This window comes from Saccopteryx leptura, chromosome 1 (assembly GCF_036850995.1).
Source record: "Saccopteryx leptura isolate mSacLep1 chromosome 1, mSacLep1_pri_phased_curated, whole genome shotgun sequence".
Classification (NCBI taxonomy): domain Eukaryota; kingdom Metazoa; phylum Chordata; class Mammalia; order Chiroptera; family Emballonuridae; genus Saccopteryx; species Saccopteryx leptura.
In genome coordinates this window covers 99,199,541-99,217,490 of record NC_089503.1, presented here as the reverse complement: position 1 = coordinate 99,217,490, position 17,950 = coordinate 99,199,541, and the positions used below count along the sequence as shown (strand labels likewise).

At 42.1% G+C, this 17,950-nt stretch overlaps 1 protein-coding gene across 1 annotated transcript in view; it reads right to left on the bottom strand.

The window, feature by feature from the left end:
• Nucleotides 1-11,133, bottom strand: part of MPZL3 (myelin protein zero like 3) — a 31,376-nt gene extending 20,243 nt beyond the window's left edge. The window contains exon 1 of the mRNA XM_066372441.1: nucleotides 10,997-11,133. Within this exon, the coding sequence (XP_066228538.1) occupies nucleotides 10,997-11,069 (73 nt within the window). The 5' untranslated portion in view covers nucleotides 11,070-11,133. The remainder of the gene's footprint in view (nucleotides 1-10,996) is intronic.
• Between the last annotated feature and the right edge of the window lie 6,817 nt (nucleotides 11,134-17,950).

The window sequence follows — 17,950 nt, the reverse complement described above, 5'->3', positions numbered from 1 at the left end:
ACCTTCAGCAGAACGAGTACCCCCTTGCTCGAGCCAGCGACCTTGGGTCCAAGCTGATGAGCTTTGCTCAAACCAGATGAGCCCATGCTCAAGCTAGCGACCTTGGGGTCTCAAACCTGGGTCCTCCGCATCCCAGTCTGATGCTTTATCCACTGCGCCACCGCCTGGTCAGGTTAATGCAATGACCTTGAGGGCAAAATTCAGAAGGAGGGGAGTAGGCAGAAAGTGACTGAAAGAAAAAAGTGGACAGGTCACCAGAAATCCTAGTACAGGAATAAAGTGTGCTCTGTAGTCACCCACTCTCTTCCTATCCCTCCTTTACAGTATTTTTTAACATTACTAAGACCCCTACACGCCTATGTGACCACTCCTAGTGGTACAATGAAGGAGGAAAATCACAAAACTGCACAGATAGTTACCATAAGAAATTCATGGATTCCATCCATAGCTGAGCCATTAATGAAGACTGATGGCCCTTTACCCAGCCTTAGTTAGCTCCTTGTTCTGAATCCTCAAACTCTGCAATTCTCTTTCATCCTCTGTATACCTACAAGCCCCTCATTCTCAGAAGAAAATGTCTCCTCTTACTTATTCAAGAAACTTGAGGCCATACACACTGACCAGCCACACAACATCCTGCATCCGCATTTATCCTTACTTCCAATCTCATAGGGTGCCATGCCCCTTTTCCTATGCAAGGTCAACTCCTCTGCTCAGCCCTCGACCAGTCCCCTCCAAGTCCTGCTCTAGCAGAAAAACCCTCTCTACTATCTTCAACCTCTCCCTTCCAAGAGAGACTCTCTATTCTCATCCTCTAAACACAAAGAAGTCTCTCTCATCCTTAAAAACAAGCAAACCAATAAATCACAACAAACAAAACAACAACAATCTTCCCCTAACCCTGGAATACTATTCATTACCAACTACTCCTCTCTCTTTCCTTTCTAAGCCCACTTCTACACCTAATATCATTTTCTCCCATCCCATCCACTGCTGGACCCTTCAGTACAAGCTGGATTCTACTGCCACTTCAGATAAAGGCATCAGGTCTTAAAACTGCAAAATATAAGGAATTAAAACCCCAGTAGGTACTTTTCTACCCTGATTTTACTGGCTCTCTCTGCAGCAGGGACTGCTTTACCTTCTCTATACCAAGGCTTCCATGACAAATTCTCTCACTCGTTCACTCAATCTTCATACATGTATTCATTGAGCAGTGTTTTGTGCCACCCTCTCAGCATGGAATTAAATGTGAGCAAAGCAAATACACTCCCTGCTTTGGAACTTAAAATACATAAGTTCCATATATTTATCAAATCATAAAGACAAATGTATAATGACAAGCTCTAATAAGCACTGTGAAGAAAAAACAAAGAGAAAGGCTATGAGGACTGTACTTGTCATGGTAGGGAAGCAGGGAGTGGTTAATGAAAGCATCCCTGAAAAAGTTACTTTTGAGATGAGTCTGAAGGGTAATAGGTAATGAGAGTATTCCAGGCAAAGGAGCAGCATGCGTAAAGGTTTGTGCCAAGGAGTACAGTCAAGTCAGAGAACTGAAATGAAGGCAGTATGGCTGCAACACAAAGAGAGAGAAATGAGATATGGCCAGGAGGTAAGAAGGAAGTTAAAAATTTGGTTCCTTATTCTTAGAGAAATTGGAAGCTGTGAAAAATACGTAAATGTGGACCCTGGCTGCTTGCCTCAGTGGATAGAGTATTGGCCCAGCATGCAGATGTACCAGATTCCATCCCAAATCAGGGCACACATGAGAAGTGACCATCTGCTTCTCTTCCCCTTCTTCTCCCCCTTCTTTCTCTTTCCCTCTCACAGCCAGTGGCTCAACTGGTTTGAACATTGGCCCCGGGTGCTGAGGACAGCCTGGCTGGTCTGAGCATCAGCCTCAGGCACTAAAAATAGCTCAGTTAATTCAAGCATCAGCCCCAGACGGGGGCTTCCAGGTGGATCCTGGTCAGGGTCCAGGATAGAGTCTATCTATCCTCCTCTCACATAAAAAAAAATACATAGATGTGATACTGAGTGATTAAAAGATATGGTAAAGCTTGCATTTTTAAAAGATTACTCTAGGGAAGACAATCAGGGGGAGCCAAGATTATTGATTATTGAGTGAATATAATAAGATTATTGAGGAGGCAACTACCATAGTCAAGTGAGAAATAAGAATAGCTTGATCTAAGATAGTGGGAGCGGGCAGGAGAGAACTAGGAAGACAACAATAGTTACAAGGTAAAATCAGCAAGAATTGGTGATGGATCGGACATGGAATGTTAGAAAAAGAAGAGTGTCAAGGATGACCCCCCAGTTCCTGACTGGGTGATACCATTCACTGACACATCCAGGGAAGACTAGAAAAGTTCTAAGCCTGGAAGGAAAGAATATAAGTTGACTGTGGATAAATTTAAGGTGCCTTTGAGATACACAAGGGATGATGTCAAGGAGGTAGCTGGTTTAGGGAAGGGTCGGAAAACTATGACACACAGGCCAAATATAGCCCTCCATATCTACAAAAAATGTGGGTTTTTTTGTATTTTTCCGAAGTTAGAAGTGGGGAGGAATGAGACAGACTCCCACATGCGCTCGACCGGGATCCACCCGGCATGCCCACCAGGGAGCGATGCTCTGCCCATCTGGGGCATTGCTCCTTTGAGGCTGGAGCGGTCCTCAGTGCCTGGGGCAACTTTGCTCCAATGGAGCCTTGGCTGCAGGAGGGGGAGAGAGAGACAGAGAGAAAGGAGCGGGGGAAGGGTGGAGAAGCAGATGGGCATTTTTCCTGTGTGCCCTGGCCGGAAATCAAACCCAGGACTTCCATATGCCAGGCCGACACTCGACCACTGAGCCAACCGGCCAGGGCCGTACAAAAAGTTTTATTAGAACACAGCCATGTTGACTCATTGACATACTGTGTCGGAATGCTTTTGTGCTATTCCAGCAGAGTTGAGTGGTTGCAAGAGACCATGTAGTCCACAAAGTGTAAAATATTTATTCTCTGGCCTTTTACAAAGTGTAAAATATTTATTCTCTGTGTGTCAAACAGTTTAGAACAAAGAATATGGATTAGAGAGTTATAAATCAGAATCTCACTAGTCTCCCTCCAACCAACCGTCCACACTGATTGTGTTATATATTCACATACACACACACACATACAAATTCCTGTCAAATCTCTTTTTAAGGATCCCCCTTTCCTACCCACCCCTTAAACACGGGTGTTCCTTAGAGTTCCACCATGAGTCCATGATCTTTCATTTAACACATTCTCCTTGGACAATCCTATCCACTTTTATAGATTTAATAACTGCTAATAGGCTAGTGATTCCCTAATTTATATTGCTAGTCATGACTTGCCTCTGAGTATCCAAATATTATTGGATATACCATTGAATATCACCACAACAGGATTTCAAATTGAAGGTAGTGAGCTTTTATTTGTTGCCAGCTCTATCCATTCCCCCTATCTCCTTTCCTAACAATACAAATTTTCTTTGGCTCTCCAACCTTTTCAATGTGGCCCAAGAGCTTGGGGAAAGATGCTGGTCCATGCAGGAAAGAGAAGGCACAATCAGCAGCAATTTTGAAAATTGTATGGACTACTTTCTAAAGGGACTTTTCTCATGGTAAAGGAAGTCAACAAAGGCATAAAGCCTTTGCCATCCCCAAGCCTGAACGAGCAAAGGGGGAAATGGTGTTACCAGAGCCTGGTATGGTATAGAGCTATGGCTACCTGATAGAAGTTGTAGCCACAGAGGGACACAGCCACTATAGATCATGCACTAAGACAAGGAGGGAGTAGGGAGGAAATGCCCTGATGTCTTTCACCTCCTGCCCTCTAATCTGCCAATGCCTCCCACTGACCAAACCTAAGTGAGAGCCACAGAAAGAAAGCCTGGCTGATGCAATCTAAAGGATCAGCTTTCCAGGGAGTAGAGAAGAACAGAAAAGGGAAGTGCAGGACCTAGTGAGAGAGGAGCAAACTAAGAATAACTAGCAACTGACCCTACTCCCAGCTCAGCGAAGGACCCAGACTGGACCAAACCAATTATTAGTTCCACAGGTGTGCTGCTAAACAGCTAAAGGAAAAAAAATCAGATATGTAGGGTTTGACAATTTCTGTAATAAAATATTTTCACCATGGCTAATTTCAAGCTACAAAGGCAGCCTCCAATGCTGAGTTAGGAAGAGATGTACATAATCAGCCCTTGAAAGCCATTTGGAGCTTTTAGCACACCAGCCTCCTGCCCACAGAGGTATGTTTGGAAGTAACCCAGTATGCTTTAAGCTAACTCAATCAAAGTAAATTTCAGAAAATTTGCTTGGAAAGGTATTTTATGTCTCCATGTCTTGTTTATGTTCTTCTGTATCTCTGGAATTTTCCTCACTCTTTTATCTATAAGTAACTTTCATTCTTCTTTTAAGATTTAATTTTGATCAGACACAAAAAAAAAAAAAAAGAGAAAAAAAAGGCATCCAAATCGGAAAGGAAAAAGTAAAAGTGTCATTGCTGACATGATACTGTATATAGAAAACCCTAGTCTCTGCCAAAAAACTACTAGACCTAATAAATGAATTCAGCAAAGTAACAGGATACAAAATTAATATTCAGATATCAGTGGCGTTTTTATATACCAATAATGATCTATCAGAAAGAAAGTTAAGGAAACAACCCCATTTACTACTGCAACAACAACAACAACAAAAAGGTACCTAGGAATAAATTTAAACAAGGAGGCAAAAGACTTGTACTCAGAAAATTATAGGACATTGAAAAAAAAAATTGAGGAAGATACAAACAAGTAGAAGCATACACCATGTTCATGTATAGGAAGAATTAACATCATTGATATGTCCATACTACACAAAGCAATCTATAGGTTCAACACAATTCCTACTAAAATACCAATGGTGCCCTGGCCGGTTGGCTCAGCGGTAGAGCGTCGGCCTAGCGTGCGGAGGACCCGGGTTCGATTCCCGGCCAGGGCACACAGGAGAAGCGCCCATTTGCTTCTCCACCCCTCCGCCGCTCTTTCCTCTCTGTCTCTCTCTTCCCCTCCTGCAGCCAAGGCTCCATTGGAGCAAACATGGCCCGGGCGCTGGGGATGGCTCCTTGGCCTCTGCCCCAGGCGCTACAGTGGCTCTGGTCACAACATGGCGACGCCCAGGATGGGCAGAGCGTTGCCCCATGGTGGGCGTGCCGGGTGGATCCTGGTCAGGCGCATGCGGGAGTCTGTCTGACTGTCTCTCCCTGTTTCCAGCTTCGGAAAAATGAAAAATAAATAAATAAATAAATAAATAAATAAATAAAATAAAATAAAATACCAATGGCATATTTCACAAATCTAGAACAAATATTCTAACAATTTATATGGATCCAAAAGAGAACCCAAATGGCCTCAGCAATCTTGATAATGAAGAACAAAGTGGACGGTATCATACTACTTGATATCAAGCTATACTACAAGTCCACTGTAATCAAAACAGCCTGGTACTGGAATAATAACAGGCATATAGATCAATGGGACAGAATAAAGAACCCAGAAATAAACCCACACCTATATAGTTAATTAATACTTGATAAAGGAGGCAAGAGTATAAAACTGAGAAAAAATAGTCTCTTCAATAAATGGTGTTGAGAAAATTGGACAGGTACATGCAAAAAAATGAAGCTAGACCACTAACTTACACCATTCACAAAAAATAAACTCAAAATGGATAAAAGACTTAAATGCAAGTCATGAAACCATAAAAATCTTAGAAGAAAACATAGGCAGTAGACTCTCAAATATCTCTTGTAGCAGTATTTTTGCTGATATATCTCCAAGGGTATGTGAAACAAAATTAAAAATAAACAAATGGGGCTACATCAAACTAAAACGCTTTTGCACAGCAAAATAAACCATCAACAAAATGAAAAGATGAAAAGACAACCCATTGTATGGGAGAACATATTTGCTGATATCAGACAAGGGGTTAATAACCACAATTTATAAAGAACTTATAAAACTCTACACCAGAAAGATAAACAATACACTTAAAAAATGGGCAAAGGACATGAATGGACACTTTTCCAAAGAGGACATACAGATGGCCAATAGGCATATAAAAATTGCTTAACAACACTAATCATCAGAGATGCAAATTAAAACCACAATGGATATCACCTCACACCTGTCAGAATGGCACTCATCAACATATCAACAAACAAAAGAATATATGTAACCCCAAGTTCATTGCAGCATTATTTACAATAGCCATTTCTGGAAACAACCCAAGTAACCATAATTGGATGAATAGATAAAAAGCTGTGGAATACTATGCGGCAGTAAAAAGAAGGCAATGATTGCCACAGCATGGATGAACATGGAAATTATTGTGCTAAGTGAAATAAACCAGGCAGAGCAAGACAAATACCGTATGATCTCACTTATATGTGGAATCTAATGAACACAATAAACTGATGAACAAAACAGAAATAGGAATGGAGCAGACAGACAGCTGTCAGAGAGAAGGAGAGTGAGGTAACTGGATGAAAGGTGAAGGAATTAGCCAAAATATATACATAAATAATACATAAAACACAGACAACAGAGTACCAATAGCCAGAAAGGAAGGGGTGGTGGAGGTAGATGGAGGAGGGCACTGTTGGGGGGAAATGAGGGCAGAAAGAGACTTTGCTATGGACAGGGGGTGAAACAATGCAGTGTGTAGATGGTGTTATATTGAGTTACACACTTGAAACCTATATGGTTTGGCGAACCATGTCATCCCAACAAATTAAAAATAATTTTTTTTAAATACTGGAAATAAAGCTGTTAAAGAGCAATTCTGTACTCTAAAGAAATATAAAAAACAAAAAGATTTCATTTTGATGACACCTTCAGGAAGTCTTCCTTGTATCCTCATGGCAGATTAAGGGCCCTCTTCTGTGCACCTATGGTTTCTAGTGCACAACAGAAACATGCCTCTTAGTACAAAATTCTAAAATCTGTTGACTTGCCTGTCTTCTGCAACAGAGGCTAAGCTAATCAAAACAGAACCTAGCACATTGTGGATGCTCAGTAATATTTATTCCATTGAACCAAACCAACAATTTCCTTTTTATAAGACAAAAATTTTTACAAAATAAACATAAAAATGAAAAATTCTGGCCCTGGCTGGTTGGCTCAGTGGTAGAGCATGGGTCTGGCATGTGGACGTCCTGGGTTTGATTCTCAGTCAGGGCATACAGAAGTAACCATCTGCTTCTCCACCCCTCCCCATTTTCCCTCTCTCCCCCTCCCACAGCCATGGGCCCAGGCACTGAGAATAGCTCCCTGGCCTCCGCCTCAGTTGCTAAAGATAGCTTGGTTGCCAAGCAATGAAGCAAACTGTCCAGATAGGCAAAGCATCTCCCCTTAGAGGGCTTGCCAGGTGGATCCCAGTTAGGGTGCATGCAGGAGTCTCTCTACCCCCCTATTCTCACTGAATTAAAACAAATAAGTATTTTTAAAAATTAAAAATTCTGAGCAAATTTGGTTACCGAACTATATATAGTAAGTACGCCGTTAATAAACCTACATACCTACAAGATCTTTCTTGTTGATATGTTTGAACTCCATGTTCATGAACGTGGTTTTGCCATAAAGTTATCAATATTACTGTAAAGTCCCTGAAATCTAAACACTACTTAAGCAGGTCTTAGATGTACAGTTACAGAAAAGTAAGATCCATGAATGAACTAGTCTATATTACTAATCTATCCATCAGGATGTGGGTTCCTCTTGGGGGAGAAGAGATAAGGACTGGAAGGAAGCACAGGGAAGGCTCTGGAGTGCCAGCAATGTCCTTTATCCCAATCCGGGTGCAAGTTACCCAGTGTGTTCAGTTTCTGGAAGGCAGCTATGCTAACCACTATACCAACGCCACTGTTCAGTTTCTGATAATTCATTGAACTGTATGCTTATGACATGTGCACTTTTCTCTATATATATAAATAGTATACTAAAATTGTTTTTTAAATCAATGGATATAAAATAATTTGTCTCCTTCATTCATAATAAAAATAAGAATATCAATCCAATATTACATTCATTCAGAAATTTCTATTGTAGGTCTAATGTGCTTATACTTATCTTTTCACATGAGTAAAAAAATTTATCACCGGGTAAAAACAGCTAACTATAGAAATACTCATGATAATTAAAATGTTTAATCTGGGAGGAAAACAAGAAAATCACATAAGAAATTTTTGACAGTTTTCCAAAATATAAATCTGTCAGCCTTTGATCCATAAAATTGCCCACTTAAATGGAAATGCGAAAGTTTAAGAACTTTCGGTGCCTCATCTGAGTGGTGGTGGTGCAGTGGATAGGGTGCTGACCCAGGATGCTGAGGTCCCAGGTTCAAATCCCTGAGGATGCTGGCTCGATTGTGGACTCATTCAGCTGGAGTGCAGGCTCACCAGCTTGAGTGTGGGATCATCAGTGTGATGATCACTGGCTTGAAGCCCAAGGTCACTAGCTTGAACAAGGCATCACTGGCTCAGCTGGAGTACCCCATTCAAGCCTCACATATGAGAAGCAATCAATAAACAAGTAAAGTGATGCAACTATGAGTTGATGCTTCTCATCTCTGTCCCTTCCTGTCTGTCTGTCTGTCTGTCTCTCTCTCTCTCTCTCTCATGAAAAAAAAAAAAAAAGCAGCAAGCAAGCTTAGGTGCCTCACCTACTGTTTCTAGTACATACTTAGACAACTGATGTAGCACTAGTACTTAGATAACTGATATAGCGGTACATTAATAACTTAGGGAGAATTCAAACAAGCTAATAATTTAATGGGTCTTATCTTTAAAGAGGAAAGACAAATAAACACTGGTAAGAAACAAAAGGTATCATCCAACAGATTCAAAAGATTTTTTTTAAAGAACCTTGAAAACATGCTAATTGAAGGAAGCTAGTCACAGAAAAAAAACAGATTATAGGATCCCATTTTTATAAAATGTCCCGAATAGGCAAATCCAAAGCAATAGAAAGTAGTTTGATATATGCCAAAAGGTAGGGGAAAAAGGAATGGGGAGAACTGTTAGTGGGTATTGAGTTTCTCTTTGGGGTGATGAAAATGATGCCAAATTGTAGTAATGCTTGCACAATTCTGTAAATATACTAAAAATCACTGAAGGGTACACTTTAAACGGGTAAATTGTATGCCATGTGAATTATATCTCAAAAAAAAACTGTTTTGTTTTTATTAATTGATTTTAGAGAAAGAGGAAGGGAGAGAGAAAGAAACACCAATTTTTTGTTCCACTTATTTATACATTCACTGATTGATTCTTGTATGTGCCCTGACCAGGGATTGAACCTGCAATCTTGGCATACTAGAACAACACTCTAGTCAACTGAGCTACCTGGCCAGGGCTCAGAAAAATCTTACTTTTAAAAGGCAAAAGATAAATCAATTTGACAAGCATACAGATCATAAAATCAACTTTTAATGTTTTAATAGTTTGGCTTGCTAGATTTGATGCATGCTAGATGTGAAATGATGTCAAATTTAATAACCCACCCATAATTTCTACATTTCTTTAAAATAGTACAGTATTTGAACTTGCCATAGTGGGGAGGAGGTCTAGGATTATTATTTGGAATGACAGTAGGTCAACCTAAACATTCTATTGCAAAATAATTTAGCTGAAAAACTGGACACTTGTAATGACACAGGTAACTGGGAGGAATCAGGAAGTGTGCTGGCAGCATGATTACTCATCAAAGAAATAAAAACTTTCCAGCCTTACCCACTGAGATTTAGAACACCTTAAGTCTTTATGTTAAAGGTCCCCTTCAGAAATTTCTATTACTCACAGAGAAATATGTTAAAATTCATCTTGATGCTAGCTCCACTAATACATGATTCTTTCCTCCAAAAAACCCCATACATACATGTTTTTTTTTGTTTTGTTTTTTGTTTTGTTTTTTTTTATTTATTTATTTATTTTTTTATTCATTTTAGACAGGAGAGGGAGAGACGGAGAGAGAGGAGAGACAGAGAGAGAGAAGGGGGGAGGAGCTGGAAGCATCAACTCCCATATGTGCCTTGACCAGGCAAGCCCAGGGTTTCAAACCGGCAACCTCAGCATTTCCAGGTCGACGCTTTATCCACTGAGCCACCACAGGTCAGGCTCATGTGTTTTTTTTTAATTCAGCAAATAACTGCACCCTAGAATAAAGGTAATCAGGTTGGATTAAAATGTATGCAATTTGAAAACTGCATAAAAGCAAAACTTAGCCAAATTTTAAGAATGTCATAGGATGAAAACTGTGCTTCTGATATTAGTTAATACTATACATTAACATTTTAACAGAATTGAGTGCCCTTTCTTGTATTTTTAAAAAATGTGCTATTATACAGAGACGTGTGGTAGAATTGGGCACCTTAAACCTGTATGTTAACCAGCGTCACCCCAATAAAATTCAATTTTTAAAATAAATATTCTATTAAAATGTTAAAGCAGTTGCTTTTTCCTCAACAAAATACGACTCTATAATCAAATCACAGCACATCTTTCCTGTAACTAACACACGTTTTATTTCATAGGCCTTGTTAATCAGCCACCAAACATAAAATTACCAACTCATGTTCTTTTTTCCCAAAATACTGGGACAAACTACTACACTCTAGAACTGCCCTTTCCTAATCACGGCACGCAGGCCACAAAACCACAGCGGAGTCCCTCAGTCATAAGACTAGCAAAACACAACTCGCGCCATCACCAGAAGGCATCGCAGTCACGCAAGGTGGTCGAGGTCCCAGGGGCTCCAGAAAGTACTCACAAACCACTAGCGCCACTGAGTGGGCGGTGACTACCCACACCCTCCCGCATCCTTCCTTCCTTTTCTTCACAGAAGCGTCTTGGGGGCTTTCCTGAGACCCCCGCGCCCGGAACCGGAACAGCGACCATCTTCCCTAGCCCCCGACCGGAAGTGGGTCTGAGCCGCGGGCTACTCACCTTGGAAGAATAGGACGCCCAGCAGTGGAAGCAGAGTGCAGCCACGGCCTCGTGCCACGCCGGCTTGCTGCATCCCGTCAGCTCTCCAGATGTTTGCACACCTTGTTTACCGCTCCCAGTAACAACGCAGGTAACACCGGAAGTGATGTAGGCGAGAGGCAGCGGAAACGCTTAAAATGGCGATTCAACGTTGCCATGGGAACATGGCTTTTTTTTTTTTTTTTTTTCCCCCCCAGAACCACACCTGAACTTGTTCACTGACCAGCGATTCTTTGTCATGTAGGAGTTGGTTTGGTTTATTCTCATTTGCTTGCAAGTGAGATAGGCTACAGGCTTTGAGAATTTTACTGTTTAATTTTATGGTCTCCTGCAGGACAAGCTAATCTTATTCTCTGACTCTTCCTGAAAGTTTTTTGGGTTTTTTTACTCCTTACGTATTTTATTTGAATGCTCCCATAATAGTAAAGTTAGAGTTCAGAGGACCTAAGAGATAATACAGGATAAGGCAATAAATACATATGTATTAGGACTTCGTGGTGAATTTAAATGTGCCTTAAGTCTCATGTTATTTTTTTGTTTTGGGGTCTGTTTGTTTTTTGTATTTTTCTGAAGTGAGAAGGGTGGGGGCAGCAGACAGACAACTCCCACCTGTCCCCAACCGGATCCACCCGGCATGCCCACTAAGGGGCCATGCTCTGCCCATCTGGGCAGTTGCTCCGCTGCAACCGGAGCCAATCTAGCCCCTGCAGTGGAGGCCATACAGCCATCCTCAGCACGGGAGCCAACTTTGCTCCAATGGAGCCTTGGCTGTGGGAGGGTGTTGGGCAGATAAAATATATTATGCTCACTTTGTTAAAGATGGCATTGCCCACATGGAAGCTGTCACCCAGGTGATATTAATGTGTGTTGGGGGCAGGCTGTAGGCAGGCAGGATCCTTGTAGCCTGGGGCTTAATTTTTGGATTAAGCCTTTCCCACCTTTTTTTTTTTTTTTTTTTTTTTTTTTTTTTTTTGTATTTTTCTGAAGCTGGAAACGGGGAGGCAGTCAGACAGACTCCGCATGCGCCCGACCGGGATCCACCTGGCACGCCCACCAGGGGGTGATGCTCTGCCCATCAGGAGCATCGCTCTGTTGTGACCAGAGCCAGTCTAGCGCCTGAGGCAGAGGCCATGGAGCCATCCTCAGTGCCCGGGCCATCTTTGCTCCAAGGGAGCCGTGGCTGCAGGAGGGGAAGAGAGAAACAGAGAGGAAGGAGAGGGGGAGGGGTGGAGAAGCAGATGGGCGCTTCTCCTGTGTGCCCTGGCTGGGAATTGAACCCGGGACTTCCGCACACCAGGCCAACGCTCTACCACTGAGCCAACCGGCCAGGGCCCTTTCCCACCCTTTTTGATGTGGGGTGGTACAATCCCATCTTGACTCAGATAAGTGACTTTGTATTAGAGACTTCCCTATTTTGTATATTGGATTAAAGGTTTGGATTTCTACACTATAAAATAGGGGCAGAATAGGAGCTTGTTCTCTTGTTTCCTGAGATTATCATTAGAGGAGAGAGCAGAGAGGAGCGCAGAGAAAGACCATGTGGAGGAGAGGAGAAGCAGCCAAGATGGTGGAGTGTTGAGTGAGAAGCAAGTTTGTGCAGGGAGAAGGAAGGAGATGGGGAACAAAGGTGAATAAGTCTGGTAAGCTAGAAACCTTTGATTCTAGGAAACTCGGATAAGTCAGTAGCTTTGTGAGCACTGAATGTGAGTGGGTTTTGGAGCCCAGTGTGTGTTTTTACTTGCCCGCCGGGTGCAAGCTAGGATTAAAGATGATGGCCCACCAGTTTTTGGCTACGTTGTTTCTTTACCGACTGTCCGAATCCTATGCGAACCTGCATGGGCCAGGCGGCTGTGATGGTGGCTGTGGCCACTACTGGCTTTACAGAGGGGAAGAGAGAGATAGAAAGGAAGGAGATGGGGAAGGGTGGAGAAGCAGATGGGCGCTTCTCCTGTGTGCCCTGGCAGGGAATTGAACCTGGAACTTCCACACGCTGGGTCAAAGCTGTACCGCTGAGCCAACGGGCCAGAGCTCATGTTACTTTTTAATGTAGCTATTACATAATCCAGCTCAGTACCTACTGGAATTGAGTGTTTATTAAATTGCTGTTGACAGTAGTATTGAAACTATTACAGCATTTAATAGAGGGGGAAGGTAACTGATATTTGTTTATCTTTTACTTGATAAAGTGGGAAAGTAATGTTTTCACGGTGCTTGAAATGGAAAGAGATGGTGACACATTCTTCTGGAAAAAATGTGGAATGGTACCCTGCTTTAATCCTTAGTCAACCTAGAATCTCAGTATACATATTTATTGAAAGCAAGAGGGAAACAAAATTCAGCTTTTGGGAACATTTAATAACTTTTCATTTTTCAACTCATTTTTTTACTAGACTTGAAAGCCGGTAGTTTTCACTATTAAGAAGGTAATGCAAAAGTACCAAATGGAATAGGTGATACTCTTCCTTTGAAGGAACCCCCAAACTGTTTGTTGTGCCAGATTCTGAGATAACCAAAACAATGTGAAAATTCTGTGGAACTCCATATTGGTTTATTTATCCAGTAGAAATTAAGTCTATCTATCATTGACTTCTAAGTGGCCAGAAAAAAAATTTTTTCAGTGAAGATAAAATACATACCCATCGGCTTTCTGTTACCTGGTGTGTAAAATTTAGATTTGTATATAAAGCAAGTTATATAACTGGTAATTCTTTATTGCTAAAGGTTATTTACATAAATGTTTAAGGCATAATAGAATTTTAAATTATGATATGGAAGTTCTCTTTAAAAAGAAGACACTGAACAACAGGGCCATTGGCCTTTGAGTATTTAGCCAAGACATAGCTACAAGTTTTGCTGAAAAGACATTCCACGAGTTTTTAATTACTTCTTCATTACACTTATGGCACACCATCCAGGCTATTTGTTTTGTTTTTGTCTTTTGTTGTTGTTGTTAAGTGAGAGGAGGGAAGGTAGTGAGACAGACAGATACCGCATGTGCCCCCACCAAAATCCACCTGGGCCAATGCTCAAATCATCCGAGTTATTTTTAGAATCAGCCAAGCCATCCTCGGCACCCAGGGCCAATGCTTGAACCAATGGAGCCACTGGCTGCTGGAGGAGAAGAGGGAGAGAAAGGCAAGAGGGAGGGGGAGAAAAGCAGATGGTCAGCTTCTCCTGTGTGCTCTGACTGAAAATCGAACCGAGAGACATACCATATTTCCCCATGTATAAGACGATCCCATGTATAAGACCCACCTTAATTTTGGGGCCCAAAATTTGAAAAAAAATGTATTACATAAAGTTATTGAACTCAAGTTTTATTCATCATAAAATTCATACAACTCCTCATCACTGTCAAAACTCCCATCCATTAGCTTGTCCTAATTTGTGTGTGATGAAGAATCACTGTCTTCAACAATGAGCACAAAAACAAGTGCAAAAAAAACAGAAAATGCAAGTAAAAAAATCTACAACCCCTGTATAAGACGCACCTAGTTTTTAGAGCCTAAATTTTTCGAAAGAAAGTGCATCTTATACATGGAGAAATACAGTAATATACTGGGCCAACGCTCTATCCACTGAGCAACTGGTCAGGGTCCAGGCTATTTATTTTAAGAAACATCCAGTTTTTATACTTTGAAAGCGTTGATTATGGAGAAAATAGAAAACATGAATTAAAAGTTACTATAGACTTTTTTTAAGAAGAAACTTTTTTATTGATTTTAGAGAGGAAAGGGAGAGAGAGAAAGAGAAACACTGATATGTCGTTCCACTTATTTATGCATTCGTTGGTTGATTCTTGTATGTGCCCTGACCGGGGATCAAACCCATAACTTTGGCATATCAAAATGATGCTCTAACCACCTAAGCTACCTGGCCAGGGAAAAAGTAATATAGACTTTAAATTTAATTTTTAGTTTCAAAACTAGGTATTAAAACTTTACTTCTTGGAGAAACCATGACAGAGTGAGCAATTCAGTCTCATACTATTCATCACCAGAATGCTGCAGCCCTGTGTAAACAGTTTCAACTTTCTCGGGAAGCAGCATGGCAGATTGGGAAATCCTGTCCAAGGGGTCCTATACTACAATCTGCCCCTTCATTTGGAGTTAACCCTCAAGGACCCCTACCAAGACAACTTTGGCAAATGGATGTTACTCATATACCTTCATTTGGCAATAGTCCTATGTCCACATTACAGTGGATACATATTCTGGATTTATTAGTAACCTCTGTCAGAACAGGAAAGGCTGCTAAGCATGTTATAGCTCATTATCTGTATGCATTGTTCTATTATTGGATTTCCTAAACTGGTTAAACTGAAAATGCTCCTACATATGAAGCAAAAGCATTTACTGTATTTTGTCATTCTTACAGTCTTTAAAGTTAAGGTATTATTAAAGTGTACCCAGCAAATATTTTAAGGTCAATTTAAAAAAATTTAAAAGGGAGGAGTCATATCCTGGAACTCCTACAGGTCTACCATATCATGCTTTTTACTTAAAAAAATTTTTAATTTCTTTTGAATGCTGATGAACAGGAGACGCCAAATCTTTTTCTCCTGCAACTACCTTCTTTATTTCATCCAGCTAATGACACTGTTTTGTCTTTTTCCAAATAGCTCCAGATATATGGAAAAGATTTATATAGGTGGATGGGGATCCTCAAACCCCTCAGCAAGATCTTCTGAGCACGGCTTTTAAGATACCAAGAGGCAGAAAAAGCCCAATGGAGATCAGGGGAACTACCAGCTTTTAGGATATGCCCTTAAAGGCTCCAATGCCCCAAAGGGGTCTCATAGGATGCCATCTGGGTCCTGCTTCAATAGTGGAAAGGAAGGTCATTGACTAAAGCCTGCCAGACTTACATGCCTCTGCTGTGAGGAAACAGGGACACTGGAAGGTAGGCTTCCCCCTCGCTCCTCTAAGGGAGGGTTCAGTCTCTTCCAGCCCTGCTCCAGCCACCTATGACCTAACCTTGCCCAGAATGCTGGGGTTTGCCACTGAAGGCTGAAGGTGCCCAGGGCCGTCGGCCCCATCTACGACACTGTGGACGGAGCCTAGGGTATTTCTTCCAAGAAGCAGGTAAACTGATCTCATTTGCACAAGGGCCACTTAACTATGTCTTGCCTGAATAGTCAGGTTTTTTATTCTTCCCTCAAAGATCTCTGTTGTGGGTGTTGATAGTCCTATTTTCTGCTGCTTTGTTTAATATATAGTGTTTCCTTTATTCCTCCCACCTCAAGACCCCACTCATATTTCAGGCTGGGACCTACTCCTAATTTAGAGCTCTCTTTCTCCCTTTTGCCAACTTCTATTATGAATCTACCTTTGCCACCCAGCTTAGTGTATCCCAAGGCTCTCTTTACCAAGCCACAGTCGCAGAGCTCCAGGGAAAAGCAACCTGGTCTCATCTCTCCAGGCAGAGGAGAACAGAAGCTCCATTTCCACACATGCTGCAGATGGCTTTTCCAGTCTACCTGAATCATTACCAGCTAGAAGCTGCGGTCATTGGGACTTGGATGTGAGCTGCAAAGTATAGAATTGTGACAACAATTCCAGTGCCATGCAGACTTTTCCTGGATGTGTACTTTTCCTGGACTTCTGCTCCTTGGGACAGCTCCTAACAGACTGAACTGGGGTTGGGTTGCATTTATCAGGGACTTAGCATGGTGTTGGGGCCAACTTGGACTTGGTGAACTTGTTAAGGACACTACTCTTTTATGGATTCTTGCTGTATTGGCCAAGAGTTTGCTTAAAGGCTTTAATCACTGTTAAAAAAAATAGAGGTCTGGATAAAGAAGATGTGGCACATATACACCATGGTATACTATTCAGCCATAAGAAATGATGACATCAGATCACTTACAACAAAATGGTGAGATCTTGATAACATTATACGGAGTGAAATAAGTAAATCAGAAAAAAACAAGAACTGCAGGATTCCATACATTGGTGGGACATAAAAACGAGACTAAGAGGCATGGACAAGAGTGTGGTGGTTACGGGGGACAGGGAGAGGGAAGGAGGAAGAGGGGGAGGGGGAGGGGCACAAAGAAAGCTAGATAGAGGATGACGGAGGACAATCTGACTTTGGGTGATGGGTATGCAACATGATTGAATGACAAGATAACCTGGACATGTTTTCTTTGAATATACATATGTACCCTGATTTATTGATGTCACCCCATTAAAATTAATAAAAATTTATTTATTAAAAAAAAAACTTCTGCCCTGGCCGGTTGGCTCAGCGGTAGAGCGTCGGCCTAGCGTGCGGAGGACCCGGGTTCGATTCCCGGCCAGGGCACACAGGAGAAGCGCCCATTTGCTTCTCCACCCCTCCGCCGCGCTTTCCTCTCTGTCTCTCTCTTCCCCTCCCGCAGCCAAGGCTCCATTGGAGCAAGGATGGCCCGGGCGCTGGGGATGGCTCTGTGGCCTCTGCCTCAGGCGCTAGAGTGGCTCTGGTCGCAACATGGCGACGCCCAGGATGGGCAGAGCATCGCCCCCTGGTGGGCAGAGCGTCGCCCCCTGGTGGGGGCGTGCCGGGTGGATCCCGGTCGGGCGCATGCGGGAGTCTGTCTGACTATCTCTCCCCGTTTCCAGCTTCAGAAAAATGAAAAAAAAAAAAAAAAAAACTTCTTTATTCTGACCCAGGTGGTGGCACAGTGAATAGAGCGTTGACCTGGGATGCTGAGCACCCAGGTTTGAAACCCAAGGTTGCTTGCTTGAGCACGGGGTTGCCAGCTTGAGCATGGGATCATAGACATTACCCTATGGTTGCTGGCTTGAACCCAGAGGTCTCTGGCTTGAAGTCCAAGGTTGCTGGCTTGAACAAGGGGTCACTGGCTCTTCTGGAGTCCCCTATTCAAGCCCCACATATGAGAAGCAATCATTGAACAGCTGAAGTGATGCAACT